The 15,364-nt window shown below is 37.1% G+C and overlaps 1 protein-coding gene across 1 annotated transcript; it reads left to right on the top strand.

The window, feature by feature from the left end:
- The first annotated feature begins 248 nt into the window (after nucleotides 1-248).
- LOC136233704 (cellulose synthase A catalytic subunit 8 [UDP-forming]) lies at nucleotides 249-14,164 on the top strand. The gene is made up of 23 exons (XM_066023413.1): nucleotides 249-477; nucleotides 689-785; nucleotides 1,172-1,233; nucleotides 1,412-1,468; nucleotides 1,931-1,990; nucleotides 2,813-2,869; nucleotides 3,151-3,193; nucleotides 4,426-4,503; nucleotides 5,338-5,801; nucleotides 5,897-5,983; nucleotides 8,845-9,022; nucleotides 9,108-9,172; nucleotides 10,169-10,220; nucleotides 10,301-10,445; nucleotides 10,527-10,793; nucleotides 10,907-11,252; nucleotides 11,362-11,499; nucleotides 11,637-11,762; nucleotides 11,840-12,052; nucleotides 12,136-12,385; nucleotides 12,467-12,666; nucleotides 12,840-13,193; nucleotides 13,300-14,164. The coding sequence occupies exons 1-23, from the start codon at nucleotides 382-384 to the stop codon at nucleotides 13,885-13,887; spliced, it is 4,023 nt and encodes a 1,340-aa protein (XP_065879485.1). The 5' UTR covers nucleotides 249-381; the 3' UTR covers nucleotides 13,888-14,164.
- The last annotated feature ends 1,200 nt before the right edge of the window (nucleotides 14,165-15,364 follow it).

A 15,364-nucleotide genomic window follows, 5' to 3' on the forward strand; every position in this document is an offset into this window, starting at 1 on the left:
AACAAAAAGGTTAGGAACTTTACCGTATGTTTTTGAAAATACAAAGACTACATTGTGTTTTGTTAAAATATAGGGACTAATAAATTAATTACCCTAATTTTTAACCCTGGCCTTAATTTATCACAAAGAGATGGAACAAATTATTACTTTTCACCTCATGGAATAGCTAATAGAAAATGCTGAAAAAGAAAGGCGAAATGGGGGTGAAGTTCGAATTTTGGGTTTGTTGCTCCCCAACTCGGGCCAACCCAATCGAATACGAGCCCAGTTATTTGCCTCGCAATAGGAAGGCATCTCTGAGCAACGGCGACGAGCACAGGCAGAAGTGAAGCAAGAACTTTCAGCACCGATTGATCGTGAAAAGAAGAACTAAAGGTTGTCATGTCGGAGCCGAGACGTTTGAGAGGTCATAAAGCCACCGCCACGTGCTGCATAGCCTCACGTGATCGTACTGGCATCGTCGTCACTGCCGGTGAGGTACTACTGTTTGTCCCTAATATTGCTTCTAACTCTCTCTTATCTGATTATAGTGAAAGTTTTGTTTTCCGATTGAGAATTAACTGAATACGAGTCTTTTACCCTTATTACTATGAGCAAATTTGATTAGTTTGTTCTTTTGTTTCTTGATTTTTATTTTATATATTTGTTTTATGCGGTCCTGCATTTTAATGATACGGAAACGAATTAGGATGGTTGCATTTGCTGGTTTGACATGAGATGCAAAGATGTGCAACGTATTATGGAGGTTGGACAGCAACCTATTTCGTCATTGTGTTTTAAACCAGGTGAGATTTCCCTTTGGTTACTTAATTTCTACTGTTAAATCATATTGCATCTGAAGATAAAGCTGATTTAACAGATGCCAGCAGCCTAGTGTTCCTATATTTGCAGCAGTTAGTCAGGAGTTCAAACACCTCGTTCCTCTTTCCCTTTCTCTGTCATTTGCTAAAAAATAAAGAAAGTTACATAACTTGGATAAACTTTGAGCTGAGTGTATGTGCATGACACCCTAGAAAGAGTTATGAATGAGGATGCTTATATGTAAATGTTTATATTAATTTTTAAAATTGATGTCTGGATTGGTTTTTTGTTTTTGCTGAATTTTGAAAATTAACCTTTTCTTTTTCTTCTTCCTAATTTTCCCTTTGTCAATTGATTTTTTGGCACTCAGGAAATGAAGACGTCATTTTTGTTTCTTCAGGAAGCGAAATCAAGTGTTTTGACATGCATATGGTAAGCATTTGAATGGTATACTGTTAAAACTTGGTTCCTTACTGTAGTGCATCTTAAACTCCAGGCACTTATTTGAAGAGCTTTTCCCTTTCTTATCAGTTCCCTTTTATTTATAGGGTAAATTAAGCACTGAAAGTTTTGGGTTATCGGTAATATTCACTTCATTTTATGTTTGAAGGCTAGCTCGTCAAAGTTGTTGCAATGTTACAATTACAATAAGGAGGAAATAAATCAGGTATCATTATTCTTCTATTGAAACAGCTATTGGAATAAATTGGCAGGGGAAGGCTTGCCCCCAGTACACCCTTGTGGTGGGACCCCTCCCTGGACCCTCGCTCAGCGGGGACGCGTAGTGCGACCGGGCCGCCCTTTTTTTTTTTAAACAGCTATTGGAATATGCTAATGGGAAGAGTTGAAGCTGTAGTTTCTTTGATTTTCTGTCCATTTGTAAGCTAGATTTATATGTCATAGATTGTTTTACTAGGTTTGCTGCAAGGATGCTGCTTATATTTCTGGTTTTAACAGAGGTTTTGTTTTTCTTGTTTTGGTTGTGCTGGTTCATGCATTTCTTCAATACAATGAATAACTTAGCCTTCCAGTTACATTAAAAGCATTCATTTAGATTGTGATGCTTTATAGATTCTAGAAACATAGCCAACCTTTTTCTAAGAAGTCAAAAGCTTCATAATTTCTGCAGATTGCTTGTAACTCTAAGGCAGCTTTTCTTGCTTCTACAGATGATGATGGTGATGTTAAGGTACTAATTACTTCTCAATTCATTCATATTTATTTTCTGTTGTGGAAAAAGAATTACTAGTCCTATTTCTGCTCTGTTATATTATTATTATTATTTTAATGCATATATAAAACTGGGTTAATATTGAGTTAGATTTGAAAGGAGAGTGATGGTATGTGGGGTTCTTTCAAGAGCAACAGAAGGTGCATCACCTTATGAGATGATGCAACCCTTTTGATTCACAAACAAACAAAGAGAAATATACTATCTTTGAAGTCCTAGGGCATTTCTGATAGTAATAACTCTTGGGCAAATGACCTTTTTTGGACTCTTAAATGAAGAGTAAGTAGAATGCAGGGTTCCCAAGATTGACTTTGTAGTCAGCGCAATCCACCTTCATGGTTTATTTATCTAATTTTTACTGTATGTGAATGAAAAGTTCCTTTTAAAAGAACAAAAACTTAGAAACTTGTTTCATTGAAGCCATAAAATCTTGTTGATGGAGGCAATGCCACTAGATAGTACGAGTTCTAGCATGTTTTCTTCTTAAGCAGGGGGTCAAATAATTTCTTCACTCTATAATGGAAAAACTTTATGACTGATTTTCATCATTTCCTTGAGAAATGAATTTTAGGCTTAAAAGGTTTTGGTATTTCGAAGGTTGACTTTCAAATTACATTTTATTCTTCTCATACATATATGAGACTATCATGTTACAAGTACTCCAACTAGAGATTTTTTTCCCTTCAAGATCTGCTTCTGATTTATTTATTTATTTTCATGTTAGAACTTTTGTTCTTCCTTTTTTATTATTAGCCACTGATAACATAATCTTCATGGCAGATTATTGACATTCGTCAGAATTGTCTTTATAAAACGCTGAGAGCTGGGCATACAAGTGTATCCTTCCCCATGATATGATACTAACAAGTATACCTTGCCCGTATGAGGTGCATCCTTGATTTCTCAATTGCTTTTGCAACATATTCTGTAATAAAATGAAATTTTATATATAAAAAATTTCTGTTTGTTTGATCTGTGGATGGATGCAATTTGCATCTCTTGATGGCAGCTTTTCTGACCTCTTACAGGTTTGGTTTTACAGCTGTGAAGCCTGCAGATTTTTTTTTTTGGCTCTGTTAATCTTTGACCTTTTTGTGACCCTTGACTTTGTGTTATAGATTTGTAGCAGTGTGCAGTTCATTCCCTGGAGACCTTGGGGAGGTATATATTTTGAACTTATGTTTCTTTTGGTTTTGAAAAATCTGCATCCTTCATTCAAACCTTCTATCTCTGATGCCCAAACTTCTTGTGCACATTCATAAAGCATTGCCTTGCATACGTACATTCAAAACATGAGTGGTGAAGAGGAATGATGCAACATGATGCCTGCTAGTTTGAGGATCTTTAGCAAGTAGATTGTTACATTATGCATTCATCTCACAAGTTTTGCATACTTCATTCACTTCAACCTATGAAGCACGGACTCTTCCCCGGGTCGCCGTGGCCGAGTCGGACTCGCCGGACTCGGGGACTCGGCGGCGACACGGCCGGACACGGCGGGGACACGGCCGGAAAATGGGACACGGATGGGGACACGGCGGGACACGGGGGACACGGATGGGGACACGGCGGGACATGGCGGGACACGGCTGGGGTAAAAAAAAGTTAAAAATTAGGGTTTTTTTTTAAATTTTTTATAAAATTTAAGGATCAATTATGCAATTTGTCAAAAATCCTAAATTATAATCTCTATCGCACGAATTAGAATTAGGTCTTCTCTCCTTCCTGCACAAATCGCGATTTCAACCCCTGTGCTGCGTACATCGCAGTTCTCCTAACATCAGGATTTCGTTTTTGTTTGGGAATAATCAGAAGCAATTTCTTCTCTCCTGGGTTCTTCCTTCTCATGCGCTGCGATTCTTCTCCTGGGTTCTTCTCCTAATATCACGATTCTGATTTGTGATTTAGCATGCTTTTTATATATTTTTATATCTAATATATATATAATTAATTATATAAAATTTGCCGTGTCCCCGCCGCACCCGTGTCTCATATTTTCTAAAAATGCCGTTTGCCGTGTCCGCACCCGTGTCCGCACCCGCGTCCGCACCCGTGTCCGTGCTTCATAGACTTCAACTAATCCAATACAAACATATAATAAGGTTGTTGACTTGCGTAATTGGTCTATCATATGATGATCAAGTTGAAGACCAGCTTACATCTGAATTCTGATGGCTTTACAATATGCTCCCAATATTTTCATTTGTTAAGAGCATAGAAACTATGAACCTGGAGTTCATATTTAGCTCATCTTTTATTGCAGTGCATGAGAATGTTGTGTGTGGAATTCCATGTTATTAAAGTTAGTTTTGCCGATAAGTGTTTTGGTTCTTTTAGTGGCTGACTAGCTTTCTTACTCAAGGGTACATTGACCATGAATATTATTTTGACAGTTATTACTGGAGGTCTTGACTCAAAGCTCATCATGTGGGACTTCTCCAAAGCACGCCAAATGAAAATTGTGGATTTTGGTCTGTCAACCTCTGTTTTATAGCTAGCTTATTTTGTTTCTCTTGCCTTTGTCCATAGTTATTAAAGGCGCACCAGGTGCAGGCCTTAGCGCCATGGCGCGCGCCTGGTGCGCCATTTTGCGCCAAAGGCGCGCCTTGGCAGTTAGAGGCAGTTATGGGCAGTTTTTTGGTAGTTACTTTATATATCTGGAATGGAACACATGTTATATTAACAAAAAGTATTAAAAAGGAGACAGATTATAGGTTTTAAACTAAGTAGAAGACGAAGAGAGTCTTTGAAGAGGAAGAGACAGAGTCATTTGAAGAGTAAGAGACAGAGTCATTAAAAGAGGAAGAAGTTTAGTAGAAAGAAAACACATCAAACGGATTCAAACAACAGAAACAGAGAAGCCAAAGGGAATTCAACTTCAACAGTTTGATGATCAATAGTTTGATGATGCCTTAGATGAGGAGTGTGATAGTGATGATGAGGAGTGATGGATTTGGAGAGTTTTGATTAGGAGTAGAACTTAGGAATTAGTATTCAACTTTAAAGTTTTCTAATATGGGGTTTATTTTGCATTTTAAAATTTATTTATGCTTAAGATATTTTCATGATTTAGTTTTATGTTAGTTTTATATTTTTATTTTTTTAAGTGCGCCTTGTCTCGCTATGGCGCGTGCCATCGCCATTCGCCATGGCTCCAGGACCCCTTGCGCCTTAGTGCGCCATGCCCCTTTAATAACTATGCCTTTGTCAACCAGTGCTAGGATTGCTGTCTTTCCTGTAACTGGTATTAATGTATTCATCTTTCCAGCTGTTAGAATACTTTTCTTACCTTTTCTTCACCACAGGTTTGCCTGAGATGAAGGGTAGCAACAGTGCACAATGTTTCAATCCTGCTTTTGTTCATGCGGTAGCAGTGCCTGATGCTGATATGTTAGACAAGTCAGGCAATGTATGTGCTGTTGCTAGGGGTGATGGGGCTGTTGATGTCATCAACATTGAATCAGAACTCGCTGCTATTAAGTCGAAAGGCACTCAGAAAACTCATAAAGGATCTCAATCGGAGACCAAAGAAAGCACCCCGAATGTAGGTACAGAAGGAAGTAGGTTGCATTTGGATTACTCTTTGGGTGGCCATGTTGCTTCCGTGTCTTGCGTAGCATTCTCAATCTTTGGAGAGAAGGGTAGGTTTTTGATATCTGGCGGGAATGACAAGTCAGTCAAGGTGTGGGAATGCTCCAGATATCTTGATGCAGGGCAGAGTGGCAGCAATAAAGACATCCTTCGTCTTAGCATCAATTTGAACAAAAAGGTGATTTTTCATGGTCTTTATATCTTGGTACAGCTGCATAGTTTCAAATTGCTCGTCCTTCAAATTCTTTTTTTTTTCCACTTCCACTCTGGCAGGTGAATTGGCTATGTACAACCACAGCTGAATCAGAAAATCTTGTTGTCTGCGACACAACGAAAGTAGTGAAGGTGTATTCTGTATCATAGATCAAAACTTTGAAAGCATCTACTCCTGGTCTCTGAGAGGACTAACCCGCCTCATTTTGATGAAAAAGAAGATCAATTCATGTATGTTCTTCCTGAATATCCCGATGCAAATTTTCGATGAATATGCTAAGAAGGTCAGATGCTGTCTGTGTGGGATTTGGTTTGCCGATCCCCATTTACACAGTGCACCAGTTAAACATTAAAGGGTGCTTATGGGATTCACTAATATAAGCCAGGGATGGTAAATGTTGTTGTAAAATTTGGTAGTATGATTCTTATCATGAAAGTGAGGCTTAGCTCTTGGGTAACAGTGTAAAACACTCTTTGTGTCTAAAATTCAGGCGTAAGCTTCTTTATAGTTGTGCTGTTTCATTTGCTGGGAAATTTCAATGGTTGATGAGTTGCCCTTTTGTGAAAGGGATATTTACCGGTTTCAATCATGGCCAGGCGAACCTGCAGTTCAATTGTAGGGACAAAGTCAATACAGCTGAAATTTTGTGTTAAATATTGTAGGGACAAAGTCAATACAGCTGAAATTTTGAATGGGTAAAGTTCAACTTTTTTCCTAACATTTTTTTTGGAAGTATATATAGAATTTTAAGAGTATTTTTTAGGGTGAGCTACTTTAGCTTGTAGTTTGGTTTGACACATCAAATTTTCAAACTATAACACTTTTCGGCTATGAACTTTCTGAATGGTGAGCCACAATCTTTCTAGTTTGGATGAATTTTACATGTCAATCAACTCTACATTTTTGTTTTGGTTCAATTAGCACTTTCCATCTGCTGCAAGCCTTTCCTTTCCCTTCCATGCGTTTTGCCTCCAAGCTCTTGGTTTCCTTTTGCTCGTTAGCTGTATGCTCCTTAGAGCATTTTAATGCTGCTCCATGGTCCTTTCAGCAAGCCACTTGTTCAATTAAGCGTTCCTTAAAGCATTTTAATGCCGCTCCATCATCTTTTCGGCAAGCTGCTTCTTTCAAGCAAATTGTAAAATTTAGACTGTTTAGAATAATATTCAGTGGAATGAATTTAGAATACAAAAAGTAAACTCAATCGGTAGAATATAGCTTAAAAAAAAGGGTAAATTTCAAATAAAACTCATGTGGTTTCACTAATTTTTTGATTGATACTATTAAAATCACTCTTGACGACTTCAAAAATGACATTTTAAGAACTAATGTTCTAAGCAACTTTAATTCTTCAATTGTTTTATTTTGAAATTATTTAGATATGTTTGGTAAAGAGAGAGAAAGTTAATGTTTAGAGAGAGAAAGTTCTAAAAATTATGATTTTTGTAAATCGAAAATATAGTTCCATAGCAAATATGACACTGAACAACTTTAATTCTTGAAAATTTTCATTTTCAGATTGTTAAAGATGATTTTAATAGCATTAATCCAAAAAGTCCTTGTTTTATTAAAAGTGTGAAACCTCAATCATTGTTTTGACAAAAAGTAAACCAAAATCCTTTATCTGAAAATTAGTGAAACCACAGGGATTTTATTTGAAATTTACCCAAAAAAAAATTGTCCCTTACCTAGACCAAAATGTCGATATTTAAGTCTTGAGTTGGAGAAAAAAAAAATCCTTTGTCCGCTTAGGGTAGAATAAGCACGATGAAAATGAGGGAGTGGATAAAGGTGATTCTTGATAGTCACGGATATGTTAGACACATGTGTCTAAAGGTGTTAATGAGTCACGGTAATTTGACGGATCGATCAAAGTTGACTCGATAGGGCTCAACTCGAGCTTGGGATCGGTTCAAGATATTAATGAGTCAAGCTTGAGCTTCCTTAAGTTCGAAAAGTTTGCAATTAGGTTCGGTTATCTTGTACTTACTATATATGTTTTATTATATTTTAATTTTAAATAAAATAATGTCTATGGAGAAAAAAAAACTAAAAATAATTAGTTCTCGACTCTAACTCTCAAGTACTCACAAATCACAAGACACGTAAAAAAAATTTAATGTCTAATTTGGGTTTGGGCTAGTCCAAAAGTTAGAAATTCAAAAAGTTCAAAATAAAAACCCTAAGAACTAATGTGATTCTCCTTCCTCAATTTCTCTATTTATACTTTGTCATCCACGTCAGCATTACTAGCAGTTACCATCCATACGCAACTACACCGGCAATAAGACTATCAACGATCTTTAAGTTTGTCTTGTTTTGCCACTAGTAGTAGCTACTATTCGTAGAGCTTGGTCATAACAAGTGATTATTTTTTAATCTTTTAAACTCATATGGAGTATATGTTACGTGGCTTTTTTTTTATTTCCTCGGCTACTTATTATGAATCTAGTTAAAACTCGATAAAACATCGGTCAGGTAAAAAGTCGACTTGAAACATTAACGAGCCAAATACCAAATCTATCTAGATTCGGCTCATCGGGTGTCCTTGGCTCCGCCTCTAAACCCATATAAAAGTCTGGTTTTATGATTCAGTTACTCTAACCATGGGCTACTTAGTAGCATAGTGCAGGCTAATATTTGTATTTGGGTCCATGGATTCTTAATCCAGCCCGGGACTCATGGTCTAGATGGTATAAGAAAATGATGGACTTGTATAGTAAGCTTTGTCAGTTAAAGATGTACCCTTCCCAACCATACTCTTTCTTCAACTTCCCGCAAAAATTTAAAATCTTTTTCATTGTACCCAAACTAATAGACCTTGCTTCTCATCTCTCTTTCTCTGCGCAAAACCGACGATACCAACACCCCAACCTCCTTCCTTACCCCACCAACCACCACCCCTTCATCACCATTACAAAAATGGCACCTCCAACTCACCTTCACTCCATTACCCTTGCTTCGGTTAGGGCATTTCATCTAATTACCACAAGGATTCTCAAACTAATTGATGATGGAATCTGGCCTTCCTGTTTGCCATACCTGCAGTGAGCAGGTTGGGTTTAATGCTAATGGAGACCCCTTTGTTGCTTGTCATGACTGTAATTTCCCAATGTGCAACTCTTGTTTTGATTATGAAATCAAGGAAGGTCGCAAACTGTGCTTGCGATGTGGCTCTCCTTACCAAGGTTAATTTCACCTTTGTTCGTCTTATCTTTTTGTAATTTTTGTTAATTTTGTTTGTTTATTTATTTTTAATTCTGATATCTCCAGAGCAAGTACGTGATGATGGTGAAGCAAAGGTAGCTACAATGACATCTGAGGTCACCAATTCTCAGGTATGATTTTGAGACGAAGATGATTCAGATACTAAATAAAAACGTAAAGAAATCCTAGGCAAGTTTTATTTTCTATGTTTTACTGCCTTGGAATCTAAAACTAGAATCCTATTTAGTTTTAGTTTTCTTAATTAGAATATGAATTGGGAAAAGGATTATATTTTAGGCTTATATAACCAAATGATTGTTTGCTTATTTACTTGAGTTTAGAGTTTGGGAGCTTGTGCTTTTGGGATATGTATATGTGCGAGGTTAGGGCATTGTTGTAGATTCACTATTCCATCAAAACAATATAGGGTGAATCTAAATTGTAAGAGAAACTTAGGATTCGCTATTCGAATCATACTATTCCATTCAGCTTTATTTCTAGTCGGATCTTCATCACTGATTATCAAAAACTTCAACAACACTAACTATTAAATCCACTATCCTCTAATCCGATTGTTATTTATCAAGTTATCAACTCAAATCGGTTTCATTCATCATTATCAAGTTGACAACAAGGCAAAAAGAAGAGAAAGAAGCTCAAACTATCCATCTCCACTAAGTTATTAAACAGAGTCCGATTTGTGAATTAGTTTTATTAGGATTGCATTAGATTTGAATTATAAGTATTTGGTTGATATGATTTCTTTTTTAACATTAAAATTGCATTTCTAGATTCATATTTGATTATATTTTGAGTTAAACATTATAAATATTTTACTTTTTAAAATATTATGAATTTGATTCACATTTTCGATTCACGAGTTGAATTTGACAACTGCGGGTTAGGGTGTAATCGGGCCTTATGGATTTTGAGAGAATTTCTCTACTTGCCGATTACTAATGAATTACGTGCCCCTCCTTACCCATGAATATGGTAAAAATTAGTTGATCCACAAAAATATCATGCTATTATAATTGTATTATGCTAATTTCCTGTTACGCATATCAAGTTTATTATAATCACTAACCGATCCAATTCCTAACAAAAACTCATTTTGATTTGTACAGGATGTTGGAATTCACGCAAGACACATCAGTAGTGTGTCCACTATAGATAGTGGTAAGATACTGATTTTTTCAAATAATGTTCATTGCTTATTTCAGCCTTTAGTAAAATTGTACTGTTTTTTCTCCATGAAGAAATGAATGATGAATCTGGGAATCCAATTTGGAAAAATCGGGTTGAGAGCTGGAAAGAAAAAAAGAACAAGAAGAAAAAAGATGCTCCTAAGCCTGAAAAGCAGCCTGCTGAAATTCCAACTGAGCAGCATATGGAAGATAAGCCGTAAGTACAGAAGAAAGTTAACAAATTTAGTTTTCCCAATGACTAAGAGGTTAACCATATATACAATGCTGGTTTTGGCAGGTCTGCAGAGGCTGGAGAGCCACTTTCAGTTCTTATTCCAATGCCACGAGACAAAATCGCACCCTACAGAGCTGTAATCATAATGCGATTGATCATTCTAGGCCTTTTCTTCCATTATAGACTTACAAATCCTGTAGAGAGTGCTTATCCTTTGTGGCTTACTTCTGTTATATGTGAGATTTGGTTTGCATTCTCTTGGGTGTTGGATCAGTTCCCTAAATGGTATCCTGTCAATAGGGAAACTTACCTTGATAGGCTATCTGCAAGGTACACTCCGATGCTAAACTTTCGACATTCTGTTCAAACAACACTAAATCAATCATAGATGTAAATTTGTAAGAGTATATTTTTAACCCCTAAATGTCTCTATGTTGTGAAAGGTTTGAAAGGGAGGGTGAGCCTTCACAGCTTGCTGCAGTAGACTTCTTTGTCAGTACAGTCGATCCGTTGAAAGAACCTCCGTTGATCACTGCAAATACAGTGCTTTCTATCCTTGCTCTAGACTATCCGGTGGATAAAGTTTCTTGCTATGTATCTGATGATGGTGCTGCCATGCTATCATTTGAATCATTAGCAGAAACAGCTGAATTTGCAAGGAAGTGGGTTCCATTCTGCAAAAAGTACTCAATTGAACCAAGGGCTCCTGAGTTTTACTTCTCTCAGAAGATTGATTACTTGAAAGATAAGGTGCAACCTTCTTTTGTGAAAGAGCGAAGAGCAATGAAAGTAAGGACCTTAAATTTGTTGCAAACTCTTGAATACTCGTGTGATTTTGATTTGGGGATTGGATTAGGAATTAGAATTGCGTTCATCATTGCCTTCAATTTTGCTACAGAGAGATTATGAAGAGTACAAAGTTCGAGTCAATGCGATGGTAGCAAGGGCTCAAAAAACACCAGAGGAAGGTTGGACAATGCAGGATGGAACACCTTGGCCTGGAAATAATACGCGTGACCACCCTGGCATGATCCAGGTAACCGACTTATGCAATATATTATCCTGTTAAACCTTTTCTGTTAATTGAAAAATTATTTGACATTGAATCTACAAGGCCATATTCAACCTTCAAAGAGTATGAGATGTTTCATTAATAAGAGTCTCTAATTACAGGTTTTCCTAGGAAACACCGGAGCTCGTGACATGGATGGAAATGAACTTCCGCGATTGGTTTATGTCTCAAGAGAGAAGAGACCTGGCTACCAGCACCACAAAAAGGCTGGAGCTGAAAATGCACTGGTATGTATAATCGTTTAGGATCTGAAGTCGTAAACGTAACTATATATTGATTGATACTTAATATATGCTTTGTACAGGTGAGAGTTTCTGCAGTTCTCACAAATGCTCCCTTCATTCTCAATCTTGATTGTGATCACTACGTAAACAACAGCAAGGCAGTCAGAGAGGCAATGTGCTTCCTGATGGATCCACAAGTCGGTCGAGATGTATGCTATGTGCAGTTTCCTCAGAGGTTTGATGGCATAGATAAGAGTGATCGATATGCCAACAGAAATGTGGTCTTCTTTGATGTAAGATCAAATCCAGCTTAACAGAGATGTGATTTTATGGATAGTCGTCTTGAGTTTTGAAGTTTCTTTCATTTTATTCTCAGGTTAACATGAAAGGACTCGATGGAATTCAAGGACCAGTGTATGTCGGAACAGGTTGCGTTTTCAACCGGCAAGCACTTTATGGTTATGGACCTCCTTCTATGCCCAAGCTGTCCAAGGAGTCCTCTTCCTGTTCATGGTGTTGCTGCTGCCCCAAAAAGAAGAAGCCCTCAAAAGATCTGGCTGAGGTTTATCGAGATGCAAAACGAGAAGATTTGAATGCAGCTATCTTTAATCTTACAGAGATTGATAGTAAGTTTTATTTACGAAGTCAGTTGAATTAACATAGAGAGTTTTTCAACAGCTAAGCTCGCTATGGTTTAACTCCTGCAGACTATGATGAGCATGAGAGATCAATGCTAATCTCGCAGAGGAGCTTCGAGAAAACTTTTGGCTTATCATCTGTCTTCATTGAGTCTACACTAATGCCTCACGGAGGAGTTCCTGAATCTGTTAATCCATCAACACTCATCAAGGAAGCAATTCATGTTATCAGCTGCAGTTATGAAGAGAAGACGGAATGGGGAAAAGAGGTGAACTTTCCACTTATCCAATATGATTTTTTGACAACACCCTTCAACTTCAATTACAATATGATTAAGCTTAGAATGCTTACTCAGTCATCTATTACGTCAACAACTAGGAAACTGTTTTGTTCTGGTATTACTTGTTTCACTTGCTGAAAATTGTATCTGTGATTTATCAGATTGGTTGGATATATGGATCAGTGACAGAGGATATCTTAACTGGCTTCAGAATGCACTGCCGAGGATGGAGATCAATTTACTGCATGCCTTTAAGGCCTGCATTCAAAGGGTCTGCACCAATCAATCTGTCTGATAGATTGCATCAGGTTCTTCGGTGGGCTCTTGGTTCCGTAGAAATTTTCCTGAGCAGACACTGTCCCCTGTGGTATGGTTTTGGAGGAGGCCGTCTTAAATGGCTTCAAAGGCTGTCTTACACTAACACCATTGTTTATCCTTTTACTTCCCTACCTCTCATTGCCTACTGCACACTTCCAGCAATTTGTCTACTTACCGGAAAATTCATCATACCTACGGTAATCTTCTTCTGCCTATCATATTAGAAAGTAATTGCTATGCTATTCCTGTTCTCTTGTGTTTGTGGTCTGCAAAGCATGACACTTTTTTTTGTTACTGATCCAGCTCTCAAACATGGCAAGTATACTCTTCCTTGGGCTTTTTATGTCCATTATTATAACAGCAGTGCTTGAAATAAGATGGAGTGGTGTTGCAATCGAAGATTTATGGCGTAACGAGCAGTTTTGGGTGATTGGAGGTGTTTCAGCACATCTATTCGCGGTGTTCCAAGGATTTTTGAAAATGTTGGCTGGAATTGATACAAACTTCACTGTTACAGCAAAAGCAGCAGAGGATGCTGAATTTGGAGAACTCTACATGGTTAAGTGGACAACGGTTCTCATTCCGCCTACAACCCTTATTGTGGTCAATATAGTTGGGGTTGTTGCTGGATTTTCTGATGCATTAAACAAAGGATATGAAGCATGGGGACCTCTTTTTGGGAAGGTGTTCTTCTCTTTCTGGGTGATTCTCCATCTTTATCCATTCCTGAAAGGTCTCATGGGCCGCCAAAACCGAACACCAACCATTGTTGTTCTGTGGTCTGTGCTGTTGGCCTCTGTTTTCTCTTTGATTTGGGTGAAAATTGATCCCTTTGTTAGCAATCCGGATAACTCGGCGGCCTCAGCAAGCTGCATTTCCATAGATTGCTGAATTTCCATCAAGAGAAGTTGGATTTGATTGTGAATAGGTTTGATCTGTTATAGTATAAGTTTTGAACAAGTTCATATATTGATTTTGTTGGCTGTTAGTTAATATGAGGTATATTGATGTAAAACAAGGAAAGACAGAAAGAAGGAATCAAAATTCTCTTCTGTCATGTCCTATATTCTGTTTACATCTCCTATGATTTTTTTATTTGTTTTGGAAGTCATTGGCCAACATTCTAAAACATTTAGAATAACAAATTACAAGTGTCAGTTGTCGTCGATTCATAATTTGTTCTTTAACCAAAGGTCCAGTGTTCGATCCTCGTTTTTTAAAAAGTAAAAAATTTCCGGCAGTGGGATACCGTACGAGCCAAAAAAAAGAGTGATACAAAAACTATATCCTGAGTATGTAAATTGTAGGAATAAAGAAAAAATTTAACCTAACGATTTTAAAAGAAATAAAGATATGAAATTGTGTCCAGACATTGACAACTTTATAACCAAATTGTGTTTTCTTTTGTACCCACTTACTGTAAGAAGATTCATTCAACTGTCAAATCAGTTTTTTTCCTTTTTCCTGTATGATTGCATCGGACAAGGATTAAAAGTGACATACAGAAAGGCGGAGACTTTGGTTCCGTACGCCAACGGTTAGTCACGTGACCATTTCATTTGCCATTTTGCCCCTCAAATGTTACCTTTTTTCAGGCACTCAGAAGTCAGAAATAGTAAATGAGAAGTGGCATAATCTTTTGATTATTTGGCATGAATAATACTTTGAACGTAATGAAATAAATAAAGTGATAACCTAATGAAAGTGTTTTTCTTGATCTTGAGTATTATAAACAATACTTTTAATCATGAAATATTTTTATTGCGCATGTAATATGTTTAATTTATTCATTTATATATTATATAATATATATGTTTAATGTAATTATAGAGAATGTCCAAATTAGTGAAGATGAGAATCTAGAAATCCATCGATTGTTATTTCAAAACAAGGGAGGGGTTAATACGAGTGTTGTTAGGATCACTATAAAGTGGGTTAACAAGTGTCGTCGTGATATTCCATTTGATGTTGGTAATGGACGAGGAGAGGTTGAGCATGACATCCGGATTAGTGAAGTGAGTGTTAGAGAAGTCTAAGGATATTCAATTCAAAGTCATGTTGGGGTTTTGAAGAGCGCTCAAAGAATCGTTCCAAATTGGATTGATATGTTTTATCAAGACATTCCATTTGAGGTAGACTATCAGCGGAAAAATATTGTGGACAATCTTCAAGTTAGTGAGTGGAGACTAAGAAGGTTCGGGATTGGTCTGTTCGCCATAATGTGGGGGTTTGGAAGAGCATCCAAGAAATTCATGGGGAGTGGTCCAACCAACTTCGTCGAGATATCTCATTTGATACCGGTAGAAAGTGGAAGACGAATGTCAAAGAGGATGAGAACCTGAGGTTAGTCACAAGTCGAAATATGGGA

The sequence above is a fragment of the Euphorbia lathyris genome, chromosome 6, assembly GCF_963576675.1.
Source record: "Euphorbia lathyris chromosome 6, ddEupLath1.1, whole genome shotgun sequence".
NCBI lineage: Eukaryota > Viridiplantae > Streptophyta > Magnoliopsida > Malpighiales > Euphorbiaceae > Euphorbia > Euphorbia lathyris.

What these genes read in the sequence shown, in the direction of transcription:
- LOC136233704 (XM_066023413.1), top strand. Translation starts at nt 382, where the DNA reads ATGTCGGAGCCGAGACGTTTGAGAGGTCATAAAGCCACCGCCACGTGC. An exon ending in TGAGAGCTGGGCATACAAGT is followed by an intron (nt 2,870 to 3,150) that starts GTATCCTTCCCC and finishes TTTGTGTTATAG; the next exon opens with ATTTGTAGCAGTGTGCAGTT. An exon ending in CTGAGGTCACCAATTCTCAG is followed by an intron (nt 9,173 to 10,168) that starts GTATGATTTTGA and finishes TGATTTGTACAG; the next exon opens with GATGTTGGAATTCACGCAAG.